Genomic DNA, 22461 nt, shown 5'->3' with positions numbered 1-22461 from the left:
AATACTGAGTTAAATGTAGTCAAATTGGTGTCTTTACTGGAGGATTTCTTAGGGCCGTTAATAGCTTCATCTGGATTGAGCCATATGGTATAGAGCATTTCCTAGTCTTTTCTTGTTGTTGTTTTTGTTCCATTTATTTATTTGTGTGTTTATTCATTTAAAAACACTCTCATTCTTCTATATATCCTAGGCTCGTTCTTCCCCACCTCATAAAACGACCTACACTCTCCCTCACATAATGGAGCATTTTTGTTTCTCCAAGCATGTTACAGGACTGAGTTTCTGGCAATGCACTTTGAGAAACCATGTCATAGGTCATTGATCAGTACATACGTCTTTTGTGACATTTTTCCCTCTCAATTGGAGCCATTATATAAATCTTATTCATTTACTTAAACTTTCCAATTTTTTTCTTCTTTCCTAAATATATTGTATGTGATTTATTGAAGCCAGAAATTATCATAATTAGCATTGTGCAAAATTAGTCATTACCTATTTATTTAGCTTAATATATCAAATGATCATACCACATTTGTATTAGTCCTGTTAATAGTAATAGCAACACTAATTGGACATACACAGTAAGCTGAACCTATGGTTCTTACTGTTGCACAATACTTTTAAATTTTAACACCGATTTAAATTTTAAATCAGAAGTATAGGACAACCTGCAACCTGTTTAGTACGAAATAGCATCCGAAACAATAAGCAAAGCCAAAAAGTACCATTGACATGTTTTTTGCTGGCAAAAGGAGTAAAATCACTGTAAAATACATGTCAGGGTTGAATAGATTATTAGAAAGTGAGCAAATGAAAAAAAAGAGAACTTAACATTTTAAAAAATGTACTAAGGGTAAGGAAAGACTAAAAGAAATAATGAAGTACCCCCAGAAATATTTTCATTGTGAAACAAAAATTGCCCACTTCTATCAAATATTGGCATGGTTGTATGTTAACTATAATTTATTTTTTCAAAGATATGCACTTATCGACCAGTTTCCAAAGCCTAATTGATTCATTACTATTATACACACTGCACTGACAAACCAAAATTGGAATATTTATGCAAGTAATGAGATAAAAATGAAAGATATTACCTAGGAAATATGATGTGAATTCTGACCCAGAAACTATCTTGTATTGACCCATTATATCTTTTATTGTCCTGATCAAAATCAGCCCTACTGCAGCCTTTATTCTATTGATATCTATCTATCTATCTATCTATCTATCTATCTATCTATCTGTATTTTTATTAAACTGACCCTTCCACACACATAAGAGATGACTGAGAGAGCCTATGTTGTATGTCCCTTTGTATTTCTTGTGCTTGATATAATTCACTCAATATTTGTGGAAACTCTGACAGTGGCATTAAACTAAACATTATATTAAAGAAAGAAGTAGCTATCTTCTTGATTTCCACCTCAAAAATCAAGAGTATATCTTAGGATCCAGGTTTCTCTTAATGACACATTTAAATATCATTCGTGACTTTGTGACATCATACAATGTCTTAACAGTGTGCATCTACAATTTGTTTACTGTGTTTGGGGCCAGGTCTTAGGGAGAACAAAAAGAAAGTGAGACATGTACTTTCTTTACCTTCAGGATCTTGATCTGGTTGGGAATAAAAGACAAACATGTAATTTGAAAATAAATGGAGAGTGAATGCTAAATTTTGTGGAACCTATACTCGAGTTCAGAAAAGTGGAACAGAAGGCAAGCTGGAATAACCAAGAAAACTTGTAAAAGAAAGCCAATTTTGAAAAGCTATTGAAGCCCAAGGCATGGTTTACATTATATCCTGATAGATACTAGAGAACCCAAGAAAAATTTTGAGGAGAGGGTCTACAGGATAAATCCTATACTAAAATTAGATTGATATAGTCCAATGTGGAAACAGGTTAGAGTCTGGGAGAGTCTGCAGAGAGAAGACCGTGTCAGAGATTCTTGGCTTTAGCCTACGTTGGAAAGATGAGTGGGCGGTGGCCATGGGATGAGAGCAGTGGCCGTGGGACTAGACCAAGAGTAGTTTTTGAGAGGAGCAGACAGGACCTGGTGACTTACTGGAAACAGCAGGTAAAAAAGTATGGATGAGATGGTCAAAAATGACCCCAGGGTTTTGAGAGCTGATGAAAAAGTAACAGTAGCCAATTTGCTCTGTGCAGTGTTTTGTGTGCTTTTACTGGATTTTCCCAAGTTTCAAGATGCATTTATTGATGTAAGTAGCAATAGTTCCCCCATTTTATAAGAAAGCTAAAATTCATGGAGGAAATGTAAATTTTCCAAAGTCACAGCTGAGCAGAAATTTTAATTTAGGCAGCCTAGATCCAATGGTCTTAACTTCTATGTTATTCTCTGACTCACTTCCTAAAGGAATAATGGTAACATAGATACATTTGGGATGATGAGCTAATTGGGGGAGAATTTTTAAAAATGACATATAAGTTGAAATTAGTTTGGGTTTGGGACAACAGCATCCAGGTGAGATTTGAAGATAAAAGACCTCAGCTTGGACAAGCTGGAGATCTAAATTCCACAGTAAGCATGAGAAAGAAGTTAAAAGCATGAAGGAAAGAGAACCTAACAGAGGTACTGAAGATGTCAATTTTAAATATTTCTTGGAGGTAATAAAGTTGGTAAACATGCATATTGATATTTCATGTTATGTGACCCTAGACCAGTGCTCTACCAACTTTTTTGATCACACATCTCTATAATAACAGAACTGTTGAGCACATACTCTTAATATTTAATATCTGTGACTTATTCTCCATTGTTTCTACTTGATAATGTTGCTAATGAAGAGTTCATACTGGGAAAAGAGGCAGCTCCATAATTTTCTGGTTTGCTTCTTCTTGCACTATTGACATTAACTTCAATCTGCATTTCCTTTGCTGAGCACTTTTAAAAGTCATTTCTCCATTTTGTTGAGTTAAAACTGTTCTGTATGGTCCAGGCACATGCAAACTGTGCTCTGCTACAATACCCTGTGAATGAAAGAGGGGCATCCCTGTCTAAGCCTGCAGAATGGATCTCTCATTCTCATTGCATTTACATAGATGACACTAGGTATCTCCAGTTAGAAGCTAAATGAGATTACAGGTATCATTCTACATATTAAACCTCATATTTATTTTTTATTTATGAAGTGCAACTCTAGCATTTCTTTTCTATGCCCAATAGTTTCTTTAACTGCTCTCCACTCTGATAGGGAGCTTCTCTGCACTTTGGAGACCACAGACTTCATCTTAAGTTCCTCAGGAGTCAAAAGGCACTCTCTCATGCTCATATTCCAGCATTTGCTGAGTGGGCAAGTGTGATATAACTGTGTTTACACACTCTATGGTGCACACACTTCTGTCCAAAATCTATTCAGCCTTTGCTTTTCCAGATTTGAATCCTTACAATTTTAGACTTCTCAGGAAACATCCTCGCTTCTTTATGGTCATTTTAGTTTCCCTTGCTCCTTTTAATCACTGTAACCTCAACCTTCTCCTGCTTATCTTATAATTATTGGGTGTGACACAGAATTTCTTAGTATTTCCAGAGGAAGCCACTATGGATTTGTAGGTGGACAAACTCATGTTTCTAAAATCTTTTTGGATAATACTCAGCGATTCATGTATTTTCCAGCTCCACTCACTGTGGAATAAGGACCTCATTTGTCATAAGTAAAAAAGTTACCAGAGTCAGAATAAACACCCAATAAATATTTGCTTAGTGAGAAATAATGTAGACAACAAAGTCAAAGAGAAATGTCAAAAATATTTATTTATCATTGTAAAATGAGTAGAAAATAGCATTAATAGATGTGTTTGTTTTTTATTTAGGATACTGCCTTTTACTTCTTTCAGCTCCCATATTTTCTTGTTAACCACTTTATTCTTTTCCTTAGCCTGAATTAAAGGTTTCCCTATGTTTGGATAGATAGTAATCTGGTAAACAGTTAGGCAGGCTAGCCACACTACACTTGGAAATATATTCTCATGTGAGACATAGAAAATAAACCTTAGCTTTGAAAAATGGCCAGTGTGAGTATTAAGATATCAGACAACAGTCATGAACTCCAATTTTTATTATTTGAGTTAAGACACAATACTAACGTAGTTAAATATGCAGTTCAAAAGTTTAAACTCAACTCTCCAATATGTATAAATAATGAAATAAATGTTAAAATAACTTGTAACTTGTCAACATAGTACTGATGGAAGTTATTGATTACAACTAGGAATGTAAACAATTTAAAGAACTTATGAGCTGCTGTGAGCCAACTTCCTTCCTAGGTTAACAAGTAAAAGGACTTTTACTTTTGATTTGTAAACAAAACTATGGTTCTAGTTTTATTTTAAATTTGAAATCAGTGTGGAAAGATGTCTTTCTAGATATTTGCTATTAAAATAAATTAAGCTAAATAGACACTGTCAGAAGATGGCTCAAAATTAGAAACATTTTACAGTCATTTCATTAGTGCTATTTGGCTAATTGGCTGCTTGACTCATAAATATTAAGGTTGATAGAAAGGCAAATATTTTTGTTATTTTCTAGAAACATTTATATTTGCACATATTAAATTTACTTAGGATCTGGCCAGTAAATTTTAAAAACTGCCTTAAGCAATAATTTTACAAAAATATCCACCTCTATTTCTAAAACTAATTAATAATAGTAAATATATATTTTCCCCTCCTAATACTCAGTTCATTAAAGTGTACCTACTTACAGAAAACTGCAAAAGATCTGTAAGATTTGGGGGAAAAGACACACAAAAAGACTAAGTGGAAAAACAGTAGTAGAAGGGAACAACTGAATTGCTCTCAGTGTGGGAGAGTTTTAAACGGCAGGCAGAACTGAAGAGCTCTTATGAATGTGGTGATGGAGTTGTGGTGAGTAAAATGTATTGTTCTCTGTGTACAAAAGAAAAACTTCAAATTGGACCAATGTGAAATATAATGCTTTTGTCAATGGCATCATGGGCCTCTCATTAAAAATGAACAATGTAAATAAACATTAGGCAGTGAAATGCAACAAAAAGCCATCAGCTTTGAAAAATCCCTACCCCTGCAACATTGGAGAACTTTAATTTGATCATCATGAATAGAAGTTTTGTAGGTGCTGAGGCCAAGAAGAAGCATCAGATTGTCAAATTGTTTGATATTGCCTACACATTGGCTAAACCAGAAATTCCCTTTGGCTAATTTTCTCACATTGCCACACTAGAAGTTCATCTCAGAATGAAATTGGAGCAAGACTGTCTTTCTGAAAGTAAATGTAAGCTGAGCCACATTACTGGAAAAATCATCGCACAGTTCTAATGACCACTGTTCAGCAAGCCCAGTTCTTTTTCATCGTTATTGGAAAACACAAGAGTCCAAAACCACAAATGCTAATATCCTTGAAATGATATATAAGTTATATGTGAGTGATATTGCTAAAAATGTTTAATTATTGAGTTTCAAAGAGGCCAAGCAGATGAATGCAGAAGGTTTTACTTTATTTTATTTTAATTTTGAGACAGAGTCTCGCTCTGTCTCCCAGGCTGGAATGCAGTGTGGCACAATTTCTGCTCACTGCAATCTCCACCTCTCCGGTTCAACCGATTCTCCTGCCTCAGCCTCCCAGGTAGCTGGGATTACAGGCGCTTGCCACCACGCCCAGCTAATTTTTGTATTTTTCATAGAGATGAGGTTTCACCCTGTTGGCCAGGCTAGACTCAGACTCCTGACCTCAGGTGATCTGCCCACCTTTCCCTCCAAAGTGCTGGGATTACAGGCGTGAGCCACCATGCCCGGCCATGAATATAATTCTTAATATAGTCTCAAGCTTAGAGTGGATGTAAATAGCAAGCATATTGACTTAATGGATGAAAGCATTGGCCCCAATATCTAAATGAAGAGAGAAGCTTCTGACCTACTCAAGCAGGGAAGGTCCTTCATTCACATACCTTGTCTTAGTCATTTCAAGAGCTACCAACTATGAACACGTTTAAACATATTTAAAATACTGGCTTTGTTTACATTTTTGCCACACTCATTTCTCCTTATAACTTATATTGAACATCCCCAGTTTGTCTTCGTGAATTGAGAAGTTTGTAGAAGAAACTTTAACACCACCAAAGGAAGCAGATGGAATGCATTCATTATAGCAGAAAAAATAGGACAGGCAAAACCCTCCTTTATATATTTCCTCCTTTATATATATTAGTGCCTCAACTTAAAAGTAAGGTCAGTGAGAAAATCACAAAAGACCTAAAAGTGAGAATCCAGAGCCTCCTGAGCATGCTTAATTAGCCTAAAACTTGTGCTACCCATCCTACTCTTAGTTAAGATATTAGATCTGGCATTGTCTTCCGGAAGGACAATGTGATTTGCTACAGTACCTTCAAGAGGATCAAGAAAGGGATCTTGTATGGTGCACTTAGTAGCTTACTGGTGAATGAAGAACAAACCCACAGGTAGTGTCTTTCAGTAGGATCAGACTAATTGGAGGACAGTATTGTGATAAACATTTTAGGGAAAGAGTCCATTTATGCTAATGCTATTCAAACCATGTGCATCACATTTGAGCATCTCCATAAAGAAGATGCATCCCAGTGTTTGAAATTATTGAGTATAAATATATGGCCAACAAATGAACACCCTTAGAAAAATATGGAGTCAAAGAACATGAAATGTTTATTAAACGTTTTGAAGGACTGCTGCAATTAAAACATGTGGATGCTTCCCAGTTGGCTACAGAAGGGGATTGCTCAAAGGTTTCAGATTGAAAAGCCTCACACAGCTCTCTAGGCAAGAAGTTTGGCAGTGGTTCTGAAAAACTACAAAGACAAATTCCCAAATATTTATCATATGATTTGTATTCTGCAGTCATTTCCAGTTTCAGTGGCAACAGTGGAAAGAAAAGGATGAAGTCAGGTTACAGGAATAGAATGCTTAAGAAAGGAGTTGAATATTTAATGTGCATTTCTATGGAAGGCCCAATGCCAGAAGTATATAACTACAGACCTGCTGTCAGCCTTTTTAAATTAAAGCTCTCTAGAACAAACAAATTTCCTTTGGGCAAAAGACTACCAGAAAACCTTGGTGTTAAAGGAGTGTCATATTCTTTCTGATTTAAAAGGACAGGGAAAAAAAAAAACTTAGAATTTTCTGCTCAGACCACCTCTGTAAATGATCTTTTGCTATATTTTTAAATTATGGGACAGTGACTGGTCAATAATAAAGTGCAATAATAGAGTCACTGTGGCAAAATAGTGAAGAAATAAGTACATTTTCTACCACTAAGAAAATTTTGTATGTCTACTTAGTTTTCAATGTTTATAAAAACAGCGGTACTCTGTGGAAAAGATTCAAATGATTCAACCAAGGAGAAAAAAAAGAGATGCTTAATTTTCATTTAACCATATTTCTTAATTAGAAAGAAAAAGATACACCTGTATCTTGTCCTCTATTAATAAATAGGATTCTTTTGTAATGTCTTTATGTGTTTTTATTCTTAGTTTATATTAAAATATAGTTTAAAGCTAGAAATATAATTTCTCTATATTAATATTAAATGAGTCATGGGTTTACCTTAAGTGTCAAAATAATACTTTATTTTATTATTTAAAATTAATAATAGTATTTGGGTGAAGCTCATTATTCTGCCTTTATTTTCCATGGCCATATAGCAGTTCAAACACTGCTTATTCCAAAATAAGACATCACACCTATTTGTACTGCCAAAGCAAACTACTTAAATGTCTCCCAACATTCATGAGAGTTCTTGGTACACAGCAAGGGTTCAATTAATATTTATTGTATAAATAACATCACTTATGTATAAAAAGCCTGGAATTCAAGGGGTAGGATTTACAATTAGTAAAAGTGTAAGTCTGTAAGGCAATTCTTAAATGAGCATTAGGAAACTTGCCCAATTATTGTTTGCTTCATTTCCTGGTTTTTAGCTATGAATAATCTTCACATTTTAAGATAATATTTTCAGATATATGTTACATAATTAAAAGGCAAAAATGACAAACAGAAGTTTCTTAATTCTACATCTATTCCCCATACTCAACATTTCTATTCCTATAGAGGTATTTCTGAATTTAGAACTCTGCGAAGAGGACTGCTGACATTAGTGTCGGCAGAAAAAAATATATGCACAAATTCCAGGTGTTCACTAAGGGAGATATAAGCACATTGGTTTTAACAAACTTACAGTTCTATACTTAGTGTCTCAAGCATTAGGAAATTGGCTACTCTCAAAGTATATTTAAAGCAGGTTTGCAGTATGAAGTTTTCTAATACTCTCTTGTCAAAGTAACCATTTTCAAGTTTACAAATAGGTCTACCTAGATGGTGTATAATTTTTTTTTTTGAGATGGAGTCTCACTCTGTTGCCCAGTCTGGAGTGCAGTGGCATGATCTCGGCTCACTGCAACCTCCGCTTCCTGGGTTCAAGCAATTCTCCTGCCTCAGCCTCCAGAGTAGCTGAGATTACAGGCACGTGCCACCACGCCTGGCTAATTTTTTATGTTTTTAGTAGAGATGGGGTTTCCCCGTGTTGGCCAGGCTGGTCTCAAACTCCTGACCTCAAATGATCCACCCACCTCGGCCTCCCAAAATGCTGGGATTACAGGCATGAGCCACCGCGCCTGGCCTAGATCATATATAAATTCAAAACTACACATTATCCTGAGTTTGTTAGAACAAGAAAAATATAGCAATGCAACCATATGAATATGTGAAAATATAAATGACAGTGTCCTTTGTAAAATAAATTCTTAGAATTGTTTTCTATTTTAATACAAAAAGTCAAATAAGTGATAGAAGAAAGCAGGAGGAAAAACTATAACAAGGAATCATGGGGATACTTTTTCAAAGAGTATTCTTTGAATTCTCACTCAAGAGAAATGAGTCCATTAAAATAATGAAGCTAAGATTAATATTTTATAATACATAGGATGAAATGTATGTATTTTCTTTGGCAGAAGCTTTTCAAGTTATGCCAATTTGGAAGTCATTATTTCACTTGGTCGCTTAAAAATTCTTTTGAATTGCTATTCAACTCATGTTACAAGCCCAAAAGCAAACACAGCTTCTATGTTCATCATAGCTTTAATGTAACTTTATCTTTCCATTATACAATACACCCATATAGTTCCCCAAAAAGTATTTTCAAAGCCAAAAATAATTTTATCCTATTTCACACTCAACACAGGAGCAAATTCCATGACTGACAAATCAAATTATCCAGTGAATATACCCGAAAGGCAAAAGGAACTAGATGGTGCTGGGAGATGGAGGTTGAAGATTGGTGTATTCAAGGTAGAGGGAACATTTGTGAAGGTCAAAGGTGGAATGCAAGGATTAAATCATGAGGGATCTTGTAAGCTAAGCATTAGTGGATGAAGTTTATCTTGAGACCGGTAGTGAGCATTGAAAGATTTCATTTGGGGCTAGGGAGATGGGGTGGGGAAGGAATGATCAGATCTGCACTTTAAAGAGAACATTGTGGCCACTGTTCGAAAATGAACTGAACAGGACAAGTCTGGGGGGTAGGTTAGAAATCTAGACAGGAAGAGGTGGTAGATAAATGAACACATTTTAAAGATAATTAGGAAGTGGAACAGATAGGACTTCAGTTCCAATTAGTTGTAATGGTTAAGGGGAGACAGAAAAGTTAAAACTGTCACCAAGGTGTCAGGGTCTTCATGATGATATCATTTATCAACTCAGGGAACACAGAAGTAAAATCAGCTTTTAGAGGAAGTACAATGAATTCAATTTGGAATGTAGTGAGTTTATGGATGCTGTGAGATATAAAATTGAGATATCCAAATATACTATGAGATAATCATGGAATAGAGATATGCACTTATATAATTTCTATAAGATTTGCCTATAAATAGCAATTGAAGCAATTGGAAAGAAAGATATTACCCCAGGAGGGAAGGATGGATGAAAGAATAAAAGGGTGAGGGCTTGAAAGTGAGCAAAAGCAACATTTAAGAAACTAGCTGAACAGATACCAAGAAGTAGGGGAAGATCAGGAGGGCAATGTTCCAGAAAAAATGAAAATGCTTTTCAAAAATGTAGGAGTATTTCACTATGCCAAAGCCTGATGAGAAGGCAAGATTAAGATCAAAACTAGCCATCAGATTAAACCAAATGGAAGAATTTGTGACTTTGGGCAAGAGCTATTTGGTAGAGTAGTGGGTACATGAGTGGAGTGAATTGGTTCAAGGAGCAGGGAGGTGTGAGACGTATACCGTAGACAAGTAACTTTTTCAGATGTTTGGTGATGAATGGGGATAAGAAATCAGGTTGTACTAGAAATATATGAGAACTTTGGCACATCATTTATTTCATTGGGAGTTTTTGGCATGTTTAAATGCATATATGAAATGTACAGGAGAAAAAATGGATTAAAGTTATCAAAAAAATAGCTAATATTCATGGAGTGCTTAGTGTGTGCAGGGTGCTCTTCCATGTTCTTTGTGGTTATTAACTCCTCTGATATTCTCAATAATCCTATGAGGGACTAACTGATAGGATAATATGCCTTAAGAGGTGGGAAAGAATGGGATCCAGAGCTCAAGTAAATGACTTTTCCTTGTATAGGAAGAAACACAACTTCCATCCTAAAGAACCAGAAATGGGAAGGGTGGAGTGGAGGCAGGTGAATTTACAGGTTTGGAGGCAGGAGATTGAGAGAGTTCTCTTAATACCTCCTATTTTTGTCTGTCAATCGGGAGAAATGGCCATCTGTACAACACGAGGGCAGGGGTGGTAGGCTGGTAGGTTTGAAGTATGGAGGAGATTTAAAATAGACATTGTGGAGAATAGGAGAGAACACTCACTAGAAGCCCAAAATGATTGCCAGGCAGCACTGAGGCCTACTGCAGGTGAAAAGCAGGAACATACAGCGTCATTCATTCACAGGGTTGTGGGGTTTTCCCACTGTGCTCAGCTTCAGGTCATAGGAGAGGCAGTGCTGTTAAGACTTTTGGGAAACTTATAGGAGTCTTGGCATTGAATCCACCATGGGAGACAGAGAAGACTTTGGAGACAAATCCAAAGGTAGTAGGCAGGCAAAGGGTAGGGAAAGATGGGAGATATAGGTCCATTTGATGGGCACTTATTTACACCTCTTCAAAAGCCAGAGTATAATCATACCTAACTAATCAGGCAGATTGGGATAGATCTCGGTAAGGGGGTATATAGGAACTCTCTCTAACTTTTCGTTAATTTTTTTGTAAACCTAAAACTACTCAAAAACATAAAGTTTATTATTTAAAAAAAATAACATAGATGCCTAGGAATAGATAATGTAGTGACCATATGAATATCATTTATCATTATTGTTTTGGAAGATTTACCTGACTGTTCGGTTGAAATGAAATTATGTAGTTTATCTTCCTCTGGGTCATTGTGAATTGAGGAAGCACAGAAGAAAGGAGAGCAAGAAATCTATTGTTAAATCCCCAGTTTGTACAAGAGACTATGCTGGGCTTATTACGAGTGTTATAGAATTTAATCCTCAAAATAGACCTATGAAGTAGAACCACGCATGTATTTTACTAATAAGAATACCAAGATACAGAGATGTTACCTAGCTTGCCTAAAGTGGTTCAGCAGGTAAACAGAAGAAAGGAGTTTGGAACTATTGTCTATCAAAGCACCTGCTCATTATTTCATACCCACTAAATAATATTCTGTTTATTGACATCCAGTTTTGTATAGCCATATATTTTGAAAGTTTTCTGAAATAGCCCTGAGATTAACCCTTACTACGTTTCAGGCCGAGACTTTACCTGTCAAAAGAAAATTTCACGAACAAACCCGTAGGTGGCAGTATAACATGGTGTTCTTAAAATGTCAACTATTGCTAATTAACAAAACACCAGGTATTGTCTTGATGCTGTCCTAGGTGATCAAGATTTGAGAAAAATCTCTTTCTTCTAGAAGGTTATATCCAGGCAGTAAAGACTCAAGGGGAAGCCCAAAAGCTGTTTTCCTCTGCATCAATCCTTGGGGCTTGGATTGTGGCAGAAGTATCTCAAAGTAGGGGGGGAAAAAGGGAGAGAGAGAAGAAAAAGAAAAGAGGGGGAGGAGAAAGAAGAGGAGGAGGAAGAGAGGAGAGGAACAATAAAGAGAAAGGAACTCTGAAGAAACCAGATCGTAATAGGATGTATTCAATGCTTCAAAATTCATCTTAAAACTCACCCCAGAACATCTCAGACCCCAGTCTAATTTAGATACTGGCAAGCCCTCTGTGTGTCCCGATCTCATGCAAACACACTGAATAGTTTACCATCTGATGGTCATGCCCATTATCTCTGTTAGACCTTTGGGATACTTGGGGCAGAAATCATTGTTCATCTTTGAATACTCTGGAACCAGTGGCTGAGGCAGTGCATGGCTCAGAATAGGAATGAAGTAAGAAGTGATGGATGAATGAATGAATGAATGAGTGATAGGTGTCGGTGCATTCATCATGTCTTCTACTCTACTTTCTGGAGGAAAAGTCCTGGCAATATCTTTTCTAATGAGAAATTCAATGTCCTTCTTTACATGCCATAAGTCATCGAGAGAAAACTTATTGCTTCCCTTTAATAAAAATTAAGATGAAAGTTTTTAGGATGAGGCAAGTGTGAAACAAGCAAGCAGGAAGCAGCAATGGTGGCTGGAGTTGTTTGATCCTGAGGGACGGAAGATATCTATTAAGCTCTAACCATGTGCCAGATATAAACGCTAGGCTTTGCGTGTGTTCTAGTGTAACCCCTATAACTGCATTATGAACTGTTATTACTGTTATTAAGTTTATTTTCCAGGTGTGAAAATGAGGCACAGGAAAGTTAATTTGCCCAAAGACATTAATTAGTGCAACTGGTTCTTCTTTCCTTTTTAACTAATGTGCATATACTGAATGTTGAGTCCTAGAGGGGTTAAATAACTTGCCTGGAGTAGCACTGTCAGAGGCAAAAAAAAAAAAAAAAGTCTCCACTCCAGGCCTATGAGACTCAAGAATTCATGTTCTTTATTAAACTACATTTTCTCATCACAGATCTTTTTCCAGACTTGGGAAACTCATTTCACTTTTCTGTGCTTCCCTGAATTAGCTTCACATTATGGCAAGCTAGTAGCTGGGCTTCTGATTAGAAAGGGACACAAGTGCTTTTCTACCAGTCTCTGAGTTAAGGTCATTTCTCCAGCCTTAGCTTTGCTAATTCCCCACCAGCAACTTTTTCTGAAGCTTCAGATGGGTCAGGTCTCCATCAGGACCAGATATCTGGGAAATCATCCTGAAACGTCCAGGCTTCCTGCAGCAGCCTCAGCTGTTTGTCAGTAGTGATAAAAAGGCCCAAGATCCCTGTATCTCAGATCAGTCCCTGATAATCAGAGAAAAGACAGAGGGGAGTAGTAACTTCACTCACCATATGTCACTTAGAATTTCATTCTTATTTTAACATGCTGGTTTTGATGCACAGTAGATAAGCCTGTAAGTAAATACATGAAACTGCTAACAGAAGGAATATGGATAATTGATGTTAAGGCAATGAGATACTGAGTATTCTTTTTCTTTTCTAAAATTTTGATAACATGGTTTAGTTTTTTTTTTTTAAGAAAAAAATAGTTATCATTTCAAAAAGGCATATTTTTTCTCTTGATTAGCAGAAGTAGCTAAAGAGGACACATGGGCGAATGAAACGACAGGCCAGATTCCCAAATTCTAGGTTTATTTTCCTACAAATTCTTCTGCAGTGGATTAGAGCGGAGCTGGGAGTACACAGCAAAGGCTAGCTTTACCCACAAGGTCACGAGATTTCAGGTGTAAAGAAAAGTGGTTCACAGGAATAACCTAGGAAGTAGGAATAAAGCAGCAATCAAAACTATCCTCAGCTCTACAACTGCACAAGTGACCCCCACACCAACAGCCCAACCATTCCCTGCTGTAGTTGGTTGGCCTCTGGGGGCGCTTGGCTCCATTTGGCATTAGTGTTCTTGCTCTTTGAGAAGAGACACAATCTTACTCTTTTGCTCCTGCTCTCATTTTCTTAGCAGAAATAAAGACAAAGTTATTTTTTAAGATGTTTACTAGAAAATGGAAGCAACAAATAAAAAATCATGGAAATAAAGTATATTATGGAGAACACACTGTTTTTAATGTAACTCAAATCTACCACTGATCTGCTTTCTGGGAACCCAGATGACAATTTTTTTCTAAGCCTAGACTGCTATGGATGCTGAGTGAACCCCTCAGAGCCTCCAGCCTGTATATCTGCTCTGTGCCTGGCATGTCTGAGAAGCATCCTCTCTCTATAGCCACCCTGCTGGGTTCAGGCAACTTTCAGCTGCTTTTCCCATACCTTCTGGTTTCTTGGGAAAGGAAGGTGCTTCTCTATTAGCCCTAGAATTCAACTACTGGATTTAGGCTTTCCTTTTCATGTCTTACAGTTAACTTTACCTTTTCTGTACATCTGCGAGACCAACAAATTGTTCCATCATATGAAGCATTTCACGAGGTAAATGTCAAGTCTCAGTTTCCCCTACTTAGATGGCAACCTTTACACGCATACTTTCCAGAGCCTCTTAGTTTCAGTCATTCTGATTCATTGTCCTAATAAGTATACACCTACTTGTCCAACCATGTGTCCCCATTTTGTTTAATGCAGTCACCATGCCTGTGTTTTTGATGAGTATCCAACCCTATTTTCAAACCCTATTTTCAAAGATGAACCAAAGGCCACAAACAAAAAGCCATTTTGGGGGAGGCTCTCTCATGTCTGCTACCCCATAAGGCAAGCAGAGGATTAGACCCTTATCATTCTTCAGCGTTCCAAGCCCCCAACCTCTGCCTCTTCCCCTAGACTTGCCCTTAATTTCTGTTCTTCACTGAGAGAACACTCTGACTGAACACTCATTTGTCAGGCAGAGATAATTGACACACTCTGAGCCCAATGAATGAATGTTCAAGCATGCCCTGCCTCAGGTTACCCACTACCCTCTCTGCCCCAAGCACCGTCTAGGCCCCCTTCTGGGGGAGTGATCTTGTGCAATTCTAGTCATTTCAGTTCTACAACATCAAAGTACCTCAACCATATCATAACAATAACACACATACATTAAGAGGAGGATTGGACTGGGTGCAGTGGCTCACACCTGTAATCCTAGCACTTTGGGAGGCCGAGGTGGGTGGATCACATGGTCAGGAGTTGGAGACCACCCTGACCAACATGGTGAAACTCCCCATCTCTACTAAAAATAACAAAAATTAGCTGATGTGGTGGCACGTGCCTGTAGTCCCGGCTACTCAGGAGGCTAAGGCAGGGGAATCGCTTGAACCCAGGAGGCGGAGGTTGCAGTGAGCTGAGATCACACTGCACTGCACTCCAGCCTGGGCGACAGAGCGAGACTCCGTCTCCAAAAAAAAAAAAAAAAAAAAAAACAAAAAAAAAACAAGGGAGGAGGGTTGATCACTCACACATGCTCTTATGGGAAAACAGGCAGCTCTCTCCCTGGTAAGAAAAATATGGGTCTCCACCCCACCCCACCACACACACACACAAAAATCCCACGATGCCCCAGAATGCAGTTTCTTTCCTTCATGACGTGTGGTGAAGCACGTCAGCTGCTCCTTGTTGCTGTGCAGATCACCCAACATCAGGTCACCGAGAGAGACGGCAGCACTTGCTCACACAGCTGATAGGATTAGGAGATGGTGCTTTGTCAGCCCTGATTGAGCCCAAGAAAGCCCCCAGCATACACAGGTGAGATGCGAGGAAGAGTGGATGTGAGGAACCGTGATGTGTCTGGGTTGTTTGGTGCAGGCGTTTTCTTTTCGGCAGTGCATTTTATTGTCTTCTCTGTGAAGTCTGCAGTCTGGGGGATTCCTATTAATAAAAATCTGTGCTTTTTCAGTTATCTGGTCTCAGAGATTGGCCACATGTATCTCACAGGATTTTTGTGAGGCTCAGATAAAATTGAATATGTGAAAGAGTTCTGAAAATATAAAGTTGTGTGCATAAGAAAGGTAGGAATCATTTAATTACAAATTTCACTTAAACAATCAAATAACTTATCCTGGATTTGGGGGAATAATTATATAAAGACATTACCTTCCTTCCCAGTCTACAATACACTGTTTATCCTGTGCTTTGCCAGGCCTGGACAGGTATATTATTTATAATCTTTCAAGGTTCAATCCTGAAGCAACTGATATTTTCCAAAAGCCAGAAATACATTAATTTTTAAAGAAGCTACGAGATGATAAAATAAGATCATAAAATATGTCTTTAAGTAAAAAAATGAAAATTATGCATAAGACTATTTTAAAGCAGGGGAAAGGAGACCATATTCTGTATTAGATTATATCTCTTTGATGGTATAATCCAAATGTTACACGACATTTCTCCTAATGACATGAGAAACACTTGAATGAAATCAAGGCAGCGTAGATATTATCATCGGTAAAACTTGCCTTTTAGAACAGTGGGAAAACAGGCTTAGGTTCCAAAAGTACAGAGCTAAGAGGCATCTGAACACTAAATCATCAGCCTTTCCCTCTTCTAGGTTGCTATGGCGACAGCGAGGCTACTGCACAGCCTCTCAGTGCCTGCACTTCTGCAGTAAAAGCTGTCACTGAACACATGTTGGATTTTTTAGGCACACACCCAATCATCAGACACAAATACATTGCGGAGGCAGCTTTATCTGAATCATTTTCAAAACAAGTTGTATCTGTGTTCTTTATCCTGCACTGATGGGCCTCTTATAGGGTTATAGAATTCACTTGTTCAGGCACTAATTCATTTGACAGTTATGTATTGAGTGCCTACCGTGTAACAGGAATTGTACTAGGCACTGCCTACAAGCTTCGGTGAAAATAAACAAGTAAATGGGGAATTCTGAGGAGATCGTAACAGCTCTCTTGGGGGTAAAAATAAGCGTCCTGGAATCATCAGGGGAGGTTTCCTAGAAGAAGCCATCTAAAATGAAATGTAATGTATCTTTAAGAGTTGAGGAGGATAGGCGATATAGTGCAAGAAATGTTCCAGACAGAGGCAGGTACAGCAGTCTCGAGGAAAAAGAGAACACAAAACCTACACCTGCGAGAACTGAAAGTGCTACAGTTTGAGCAGTATCCATTGTATATAGGAGAAAAGTGGCAAGGACCAAAGGGGCAGGCTAGGGAGGGGAGAGAGTATCTATAAAAGAGAGGAGCGGCAAGAAATAAGATTGGAGAGGTAAACAAGGTGGCCAGATCAGGAAAGCCTTGTGTGCCACATTAAGGAGTTTCAGTATTACCTGGAGGACAATCAGGAAATCATTAATGAGTTTTCATGGAGAAGTATGACTTGATTTAGCTTTTCATAAAGGCTTGTGGAAAAATGGAAATACTGATTGGAGAGAAAGGAATAAGAGGCAAGGCTGAAAGCAAGAGACCTTGAGTTAGCAAGAGACCACTATTGCAATAATCTAGGCTGACTGTGGTTTACACTCTACATGAAGATAATAGAGACAAGTGGTGGACAGAATTAATCAGATTCAGGACGGTTACTACCTGGGTAGCATGGACATCACTTGGTGGTTTATGCTATGTGTCAGACAGGTGAGTGACAGAAAAAAGTCCACAATGACAATGAGGTTCTGACTTGGCTAACTCAGTGGAAGGTGTTTCGGCTATTAGGTCCCCAGTGTCAATTCTCAATTCTAAGTAGGGAACTCAGAAGCATCCATTAACTTTAAAAGTTTGTTCTTATCTCACAGTATATGATCCCAGGCTCATAATTTTAGGAATAATAGGTTGTATGAATCATCCTGGACCATCACTTTCCTGAGGTCCATGTTTGAAACAGCTGTGGGTGTAGAAAGTATAAATTAATCACCTCTTCTTCCCAAAAAAAGAATCCTAAAATTACCAACCTCACTGCTTGAGAGAACTAAGTAGATTGAAAAGGCATGAAGATTTATGGAGGAAGCTCTTTTTTGGAGTTATAGGAAGAAGGGAAATTTGATTCCACTAATCCTCTGGCTTCAGGCTCTCCCTAGACTCACAACATACATTCTTAGGCTTGAGAGTTGAGGCCTCAGAGAAATGTTGTTTGGAGGATGGACAAAAGGGGACAGTGACCCTCAGTTTTCGAGGAGCACTGTCCTCCCATGTAGGATGCTGGTGCCTAAGGATCAGAGTGTTGACCTGTCGCACTGCTGCTTGGAATATTCTCCAATTCTGAATAAAGGGTATATGCCACTATACATAGTGAATTCCATCACCAGATAAGATTTAAGGGTAGCAACTGTAATAAATCAGGGCCCTTGACCCAGCTGATGTACCCTATTCTAAGTCCGCAGTTGGACAGATATTCAAGCTTTCTTGAACAAAGTTGTGTGCATCACAAATGCTTTTTCTGCCTGTCATGTAAAAGGCATCAACAAATATTGACTGGATCACCTGGACCTGACTTAGCTGCCTTTGGAAAGTTCTGTTCAATCAGCTGGATAGAGCTGTTTATTTTCCTCATCTAATCCTCACAGCTATCCTAGAGGTAGGTATCACTATTATTATCTCTCAATTTAACAAGGGTAAATTTGAAGTTCAGAAGGGTCAAGAACCGTAGGCGTAGGCCACGCATGAAAAGGCACCCGCATGTAATTCGAGCACTTTGAGAGGCCTAGACGGGAGGATCCCTTGATCCCAGGAGTTAGAGGTTGCAGTGAACCCTCATCCCACCACTGTACTACAGCCTGGGGCACAGAACGAGATGCGTTTCAACAACAATGGGAAAAAAAAAAAAAAAAAAAAAAAACAACGACAAAACAACAACGAAAACTTTAGGCATAAAGGCACTCAGGCTGAAGGGACTGATTGGAGTGCTGGCTTGACTCATTTTTCTGAGTTCAGTTGCAGTGCTCTTCCCTTAGCAGTGTGCCTGAGCTCCTTCCTGGCGCCGGGCAGCTGCAGGGCAGCGCTGGGGAAAAGGCTGTTCTCCCGCTGCATAGCAGCCTGGCTTCCCCAAGCCGGAGGGAGCTGCGCTGACCACTGAAGACCCTTCTGATGCAACCCCCCAAGTAGAATCCATCGCAGCCTTTGAGATCCCGGAACCCAGAGGCTGTGTCAGTCGTGCCGCACAGGCTTGGCTGGGGTCCGGTATGAGAGGGATCTCCGCCGCTCTCCGGCGAGGCGGTTGTGCGGAGCTGTAGGCTGACTTAAGACCCGGAGGCCAAGAAGGGATCGCCAGGGGAAAACTTTCTCTATTTTGCCTCTCTGTGATGTCGCAGCTTTTCTCAGTCACTCCATCCAACGCCACCCACTTCAAACCTGAGATCAAGTGAAAGAAAAAAAAAAAAGAGGGTGCGGGCTGGAGATGCCACTAGCCGCAGCCTGCCCCCACCGGGCCGAGCTCCTTGGAGAGGGAGGACACGGGCTCTGGCTGGGGGGGCGGGTGGGAGTGCCGTGGCGAAATCAGGCGGATGGGGCGCGCCCAGGCGCGGTCGAGTTGCCCCAAGGCCGCAGGTGAGGGAGGGCGTGGGAGGCGCCCCAGGAGCTGCCTCTAGCTACTGCAGCACCACGTGTCCGGCCCGGGAGGGGCCGGGCGCGCCCTCGGAGCCCAGCGCAATCGGCGGCAGTGGCGGCGGCGGCGCGTTGGAGCCTCACCAGCAGCCGCCGCCCGCAGCCCGCGCCGGCTCAGCGCAGTCTCCTCGCTCCGTGCTCGCAGGTGCCTCCTCCTGGAAGGCGGCAGCGGCGGCGCGAGGAGTCGGCGGGCAGCCGCGCGATGGGGCCCCTCCGCGAGAGCAAGGTAAGGAACGCTGGGCAGCGCGGGCACTGGAGGGCGGGGAAGGCGGGCACTGAGGGGCGAGAAGCGGGCGGGATGAGAGCTGGAGGGGGGACGTTTAGAGTCTGGGGAAAGATGGGAGAGGTAGTGGTGGGGTCCGGAGAAGGCAGCAGGCATTGCTTAGGAGTGGAGATCCAGGAGATGGGGAGGGAGGTGGTACTGGAGGAACAGATTTTGGAGAATGACATGATTGGAGGGTTAATCCCACCTCCTGAAACTGGGACTGTGGGGTGTAGCTTTCAGTTGATGTCCTGTATGTGTGATGTGAATGAAAGGAATTTGATGCATTCGCGACTGGGAAATGAGGACTCGCGCGTGTCAGTGACCCTGCCTTGGCTCAGGGTCTGCGGTGTGCCCGGCGGAGTGGCTGGCGCGTGGTACCTGCTGGGCGGCAGATGTTCAGGGAGAATCCGAGGCTGGGTGCGGCTGGCGGCCCCCGGGTAGAGGGGATGCCTGAGGGCCCTCCGAAGTTCCCCATTGCTGGGGTTTACCCTTCAATTTATGCCATGTGCCGGCCTCCCAGAAGTGTTTATTTTGGCCGTAACCCTTCCTGGTAAACCGGTGGAAGGAACAGTAGGTCATGTTTCGAAACGGTGTTTGTTACCTAAGCCAAAGAGTCCCTTTTCAGTGGCAGAGGTTGGAGGAAGCAGTGGAATTTTTGCAAAACGCTCCTCCTAGGAATCCATTTCAATAAGGCAGGGTGGTGGTGACCCTGCAAAGCACTGGATTTGAATTTCGTTCTACTTCTGGCATGATGTGCAGAATTGCCTCAGCATCTCTTACCCCATTTAGCCTGCTTCCTCATCTGAAAATAGGGACATTCATTGGTGTCCTCTCTATGTACAGTCTGGTGTGTAAAGATCAAACGAGAAAATGGTTGGAAAAGCACTTCATAAGTTGAAAAACATTGTGAAAATATTAGTTATGCATTTTTAAAACCAAGACATGGCAGGGTACTTCATGCTGCATTTTTAAGGAGAGAGAAAAATCTCTTCTTTCGGATGTCCTGTAAGGAAAACAAAAATTAAAGATGATGTAAAAGGTGGAGCCATCTTCCCGAGTATCGGATTTGTGTTTGCTTTTCTGTTGGCAACAAGCCTTGTGTACCAGGATATTAATGAATAATTAAAATCCTGTCCAGAAGAGGGGGGATTTTAAAGATAATTGTGTGTGAACTATCAGGAAATAACTGTTCCAGGTATAGGGTTCAACTTTGTGAGGACACAAGAAAACAGAAGTCAGATTGTCACAGCTAATTTACGGAAAGCAAAATGGAAGTCTGAAGGCTGTCGAGTGAGCCAAACTGTGGTGTAATAAAGAGCCTTTGGGAGGCAGAAGCTTGAATGTGATAGAAGAAGTCAGGGTGGGAAGATGAGTCAGGACTGGCATAGGGAAGTAGGATGGCCTTCCAGCTAGTGAGTGGAGGTGTGTATATGTGTGGTGTGTATATGTGTGGTGTGTGTGTGTATGTGCCACACAGACATGTGCTATTCAGTGGATTAGAAAGGTTAGCTCCGTGGAAGAGTTTTGAAGCTCATTTCAGCAACTGAGATAAGGACTACTCTGTGAAGACTCAATACTCAGAAATGTGTATCTTAGAAACTGATCCTTGAAGGAACCGACAGGAGTTAAGAGAAGGAAACGCGTTTCCTTTTGTTTTCTTTTTTGATGTCCAATTTTGAGAAGGAGCACAGAGTCCAGCATCATGACAAGGAGATTTCTCGAAGCCGAATTCCCCGGTTGATTCTTCGGCCCCATATGCCCCAACAACAGCACAAAGTGTCCCCAGCCTCTGAGTCTCCTTTCTCTGAGGAAGAGAGCAGAGAGTTCAACCCCAGCAGCTCTGGGCGCTCAGCGAGGACGGTTAGCAGCAACAGCTTCTGCTCAGGTACAGTACCCTTGGGAGGCCACCAGAGGCATGAAGCATGTGCACTGCAGGTGCATTGTGAATGGGCCCCTACCGGGTTCCTTATAGTCTAAAACTACACTTCTGCTATTAGGATGAATTGTAGAAGGCGGCACATTTCTGGCTCTTGTGACCTACAAACACAGCAGTTTCATATAGTTCAGTTTATTGGAATCTCACACCTGAATTTTCATATGTTATTCTGGCTTATAATTTCGAACGTAAAATCTAACTTCTTGTTTCTATGACTTTTTTTCTTTTGTTTTATTAACTTTAAGTTCTGGGATACATGTGCAGAACGTGCAGGTTTGTTACATAAGTATACACGTGCCATGGTGGTTTGCTGCACCCATCAACCCATCAACCCATCATCTACATTAAGTATTTCTCCTAATGCTTTCCCTCTCCTAGCCCCCCACCCACTGACAGGCCCTGGTATATGATGTTCCCCTCCCTGTGTCTGTGTGTTCAACTCCTACTTATGAGTGAGAACATGTGGTATTTGTTTTTCTGTTCCTGTGTTTAGTTTGCTGAGAATGATGGTTTCCAGCTTCATCTGTGTCCCTGAAAAGGACATTAACTCACCCTGTTTTATGGCTGTATAGTATTCCATGGTGTATATGTGCCACATTTTCTTTATCCAGTCTATCATTGATGGGCATTTGGGTTGGTTCCAAGTCTTTGCTGTTGTGAACAGTGCTGCACTAACCATACACGTGCATGTGTCTTT

At 40.1% G+C, this 22461-nt stretch overlaps 1 protein-coding gene across 8 annotated transcripts in view; it reads left to right on the top strand.

Moving 5' to 3' along the window:
- The window catches only part of SYBU (syntabulin), a 116786-nt gene that overhangs the window by 27229 nt on the left and 67096 nt on the right, over positions 1-22461 (top strand). The window contains exons 1-4 of one of the 8 annotated variants that reach the window (XM_017962247.3): positions 15468-15760; positions 18419-18538; positions 19709-19789; positions 21512-21713. In XM_017962247.3, coding sequence (XP_017817736.1) covers positions 19766-19789; positions 21512-21713 — 226 coding nt within the window. In that variant the 5' untranslated portion in view covers positions 15468-15760; positions 18419-18538; positions 19709-19765. Of the gene's footprint in view, positions 1-15467; positions 15761-18418; positions 18539-19708; positions 19790-21508; positions 21714-22461 lie in introns of those variants that run through there. The other 7 variants (XM_017962244.3, XM_017962248.3, XM_017962245.3 and 4 more) reach the window with 7 other exon arrangements.

This window comes from Papio anubis, chromosome 8 (assembly GCF_008728515.1).
Source record: "Papio anubis isolate 15944 chromosome 8, Panubis1.0, whole genome shotgun sequence".
NCBI lineage: Eukaryota > Metazoa > Chordata > Mammalia > Primates > Cercopithecidae > Papio > Papio anubis.
This window is presented reverse-complemented; position numbering and strand designations above follow the sequence as displayed.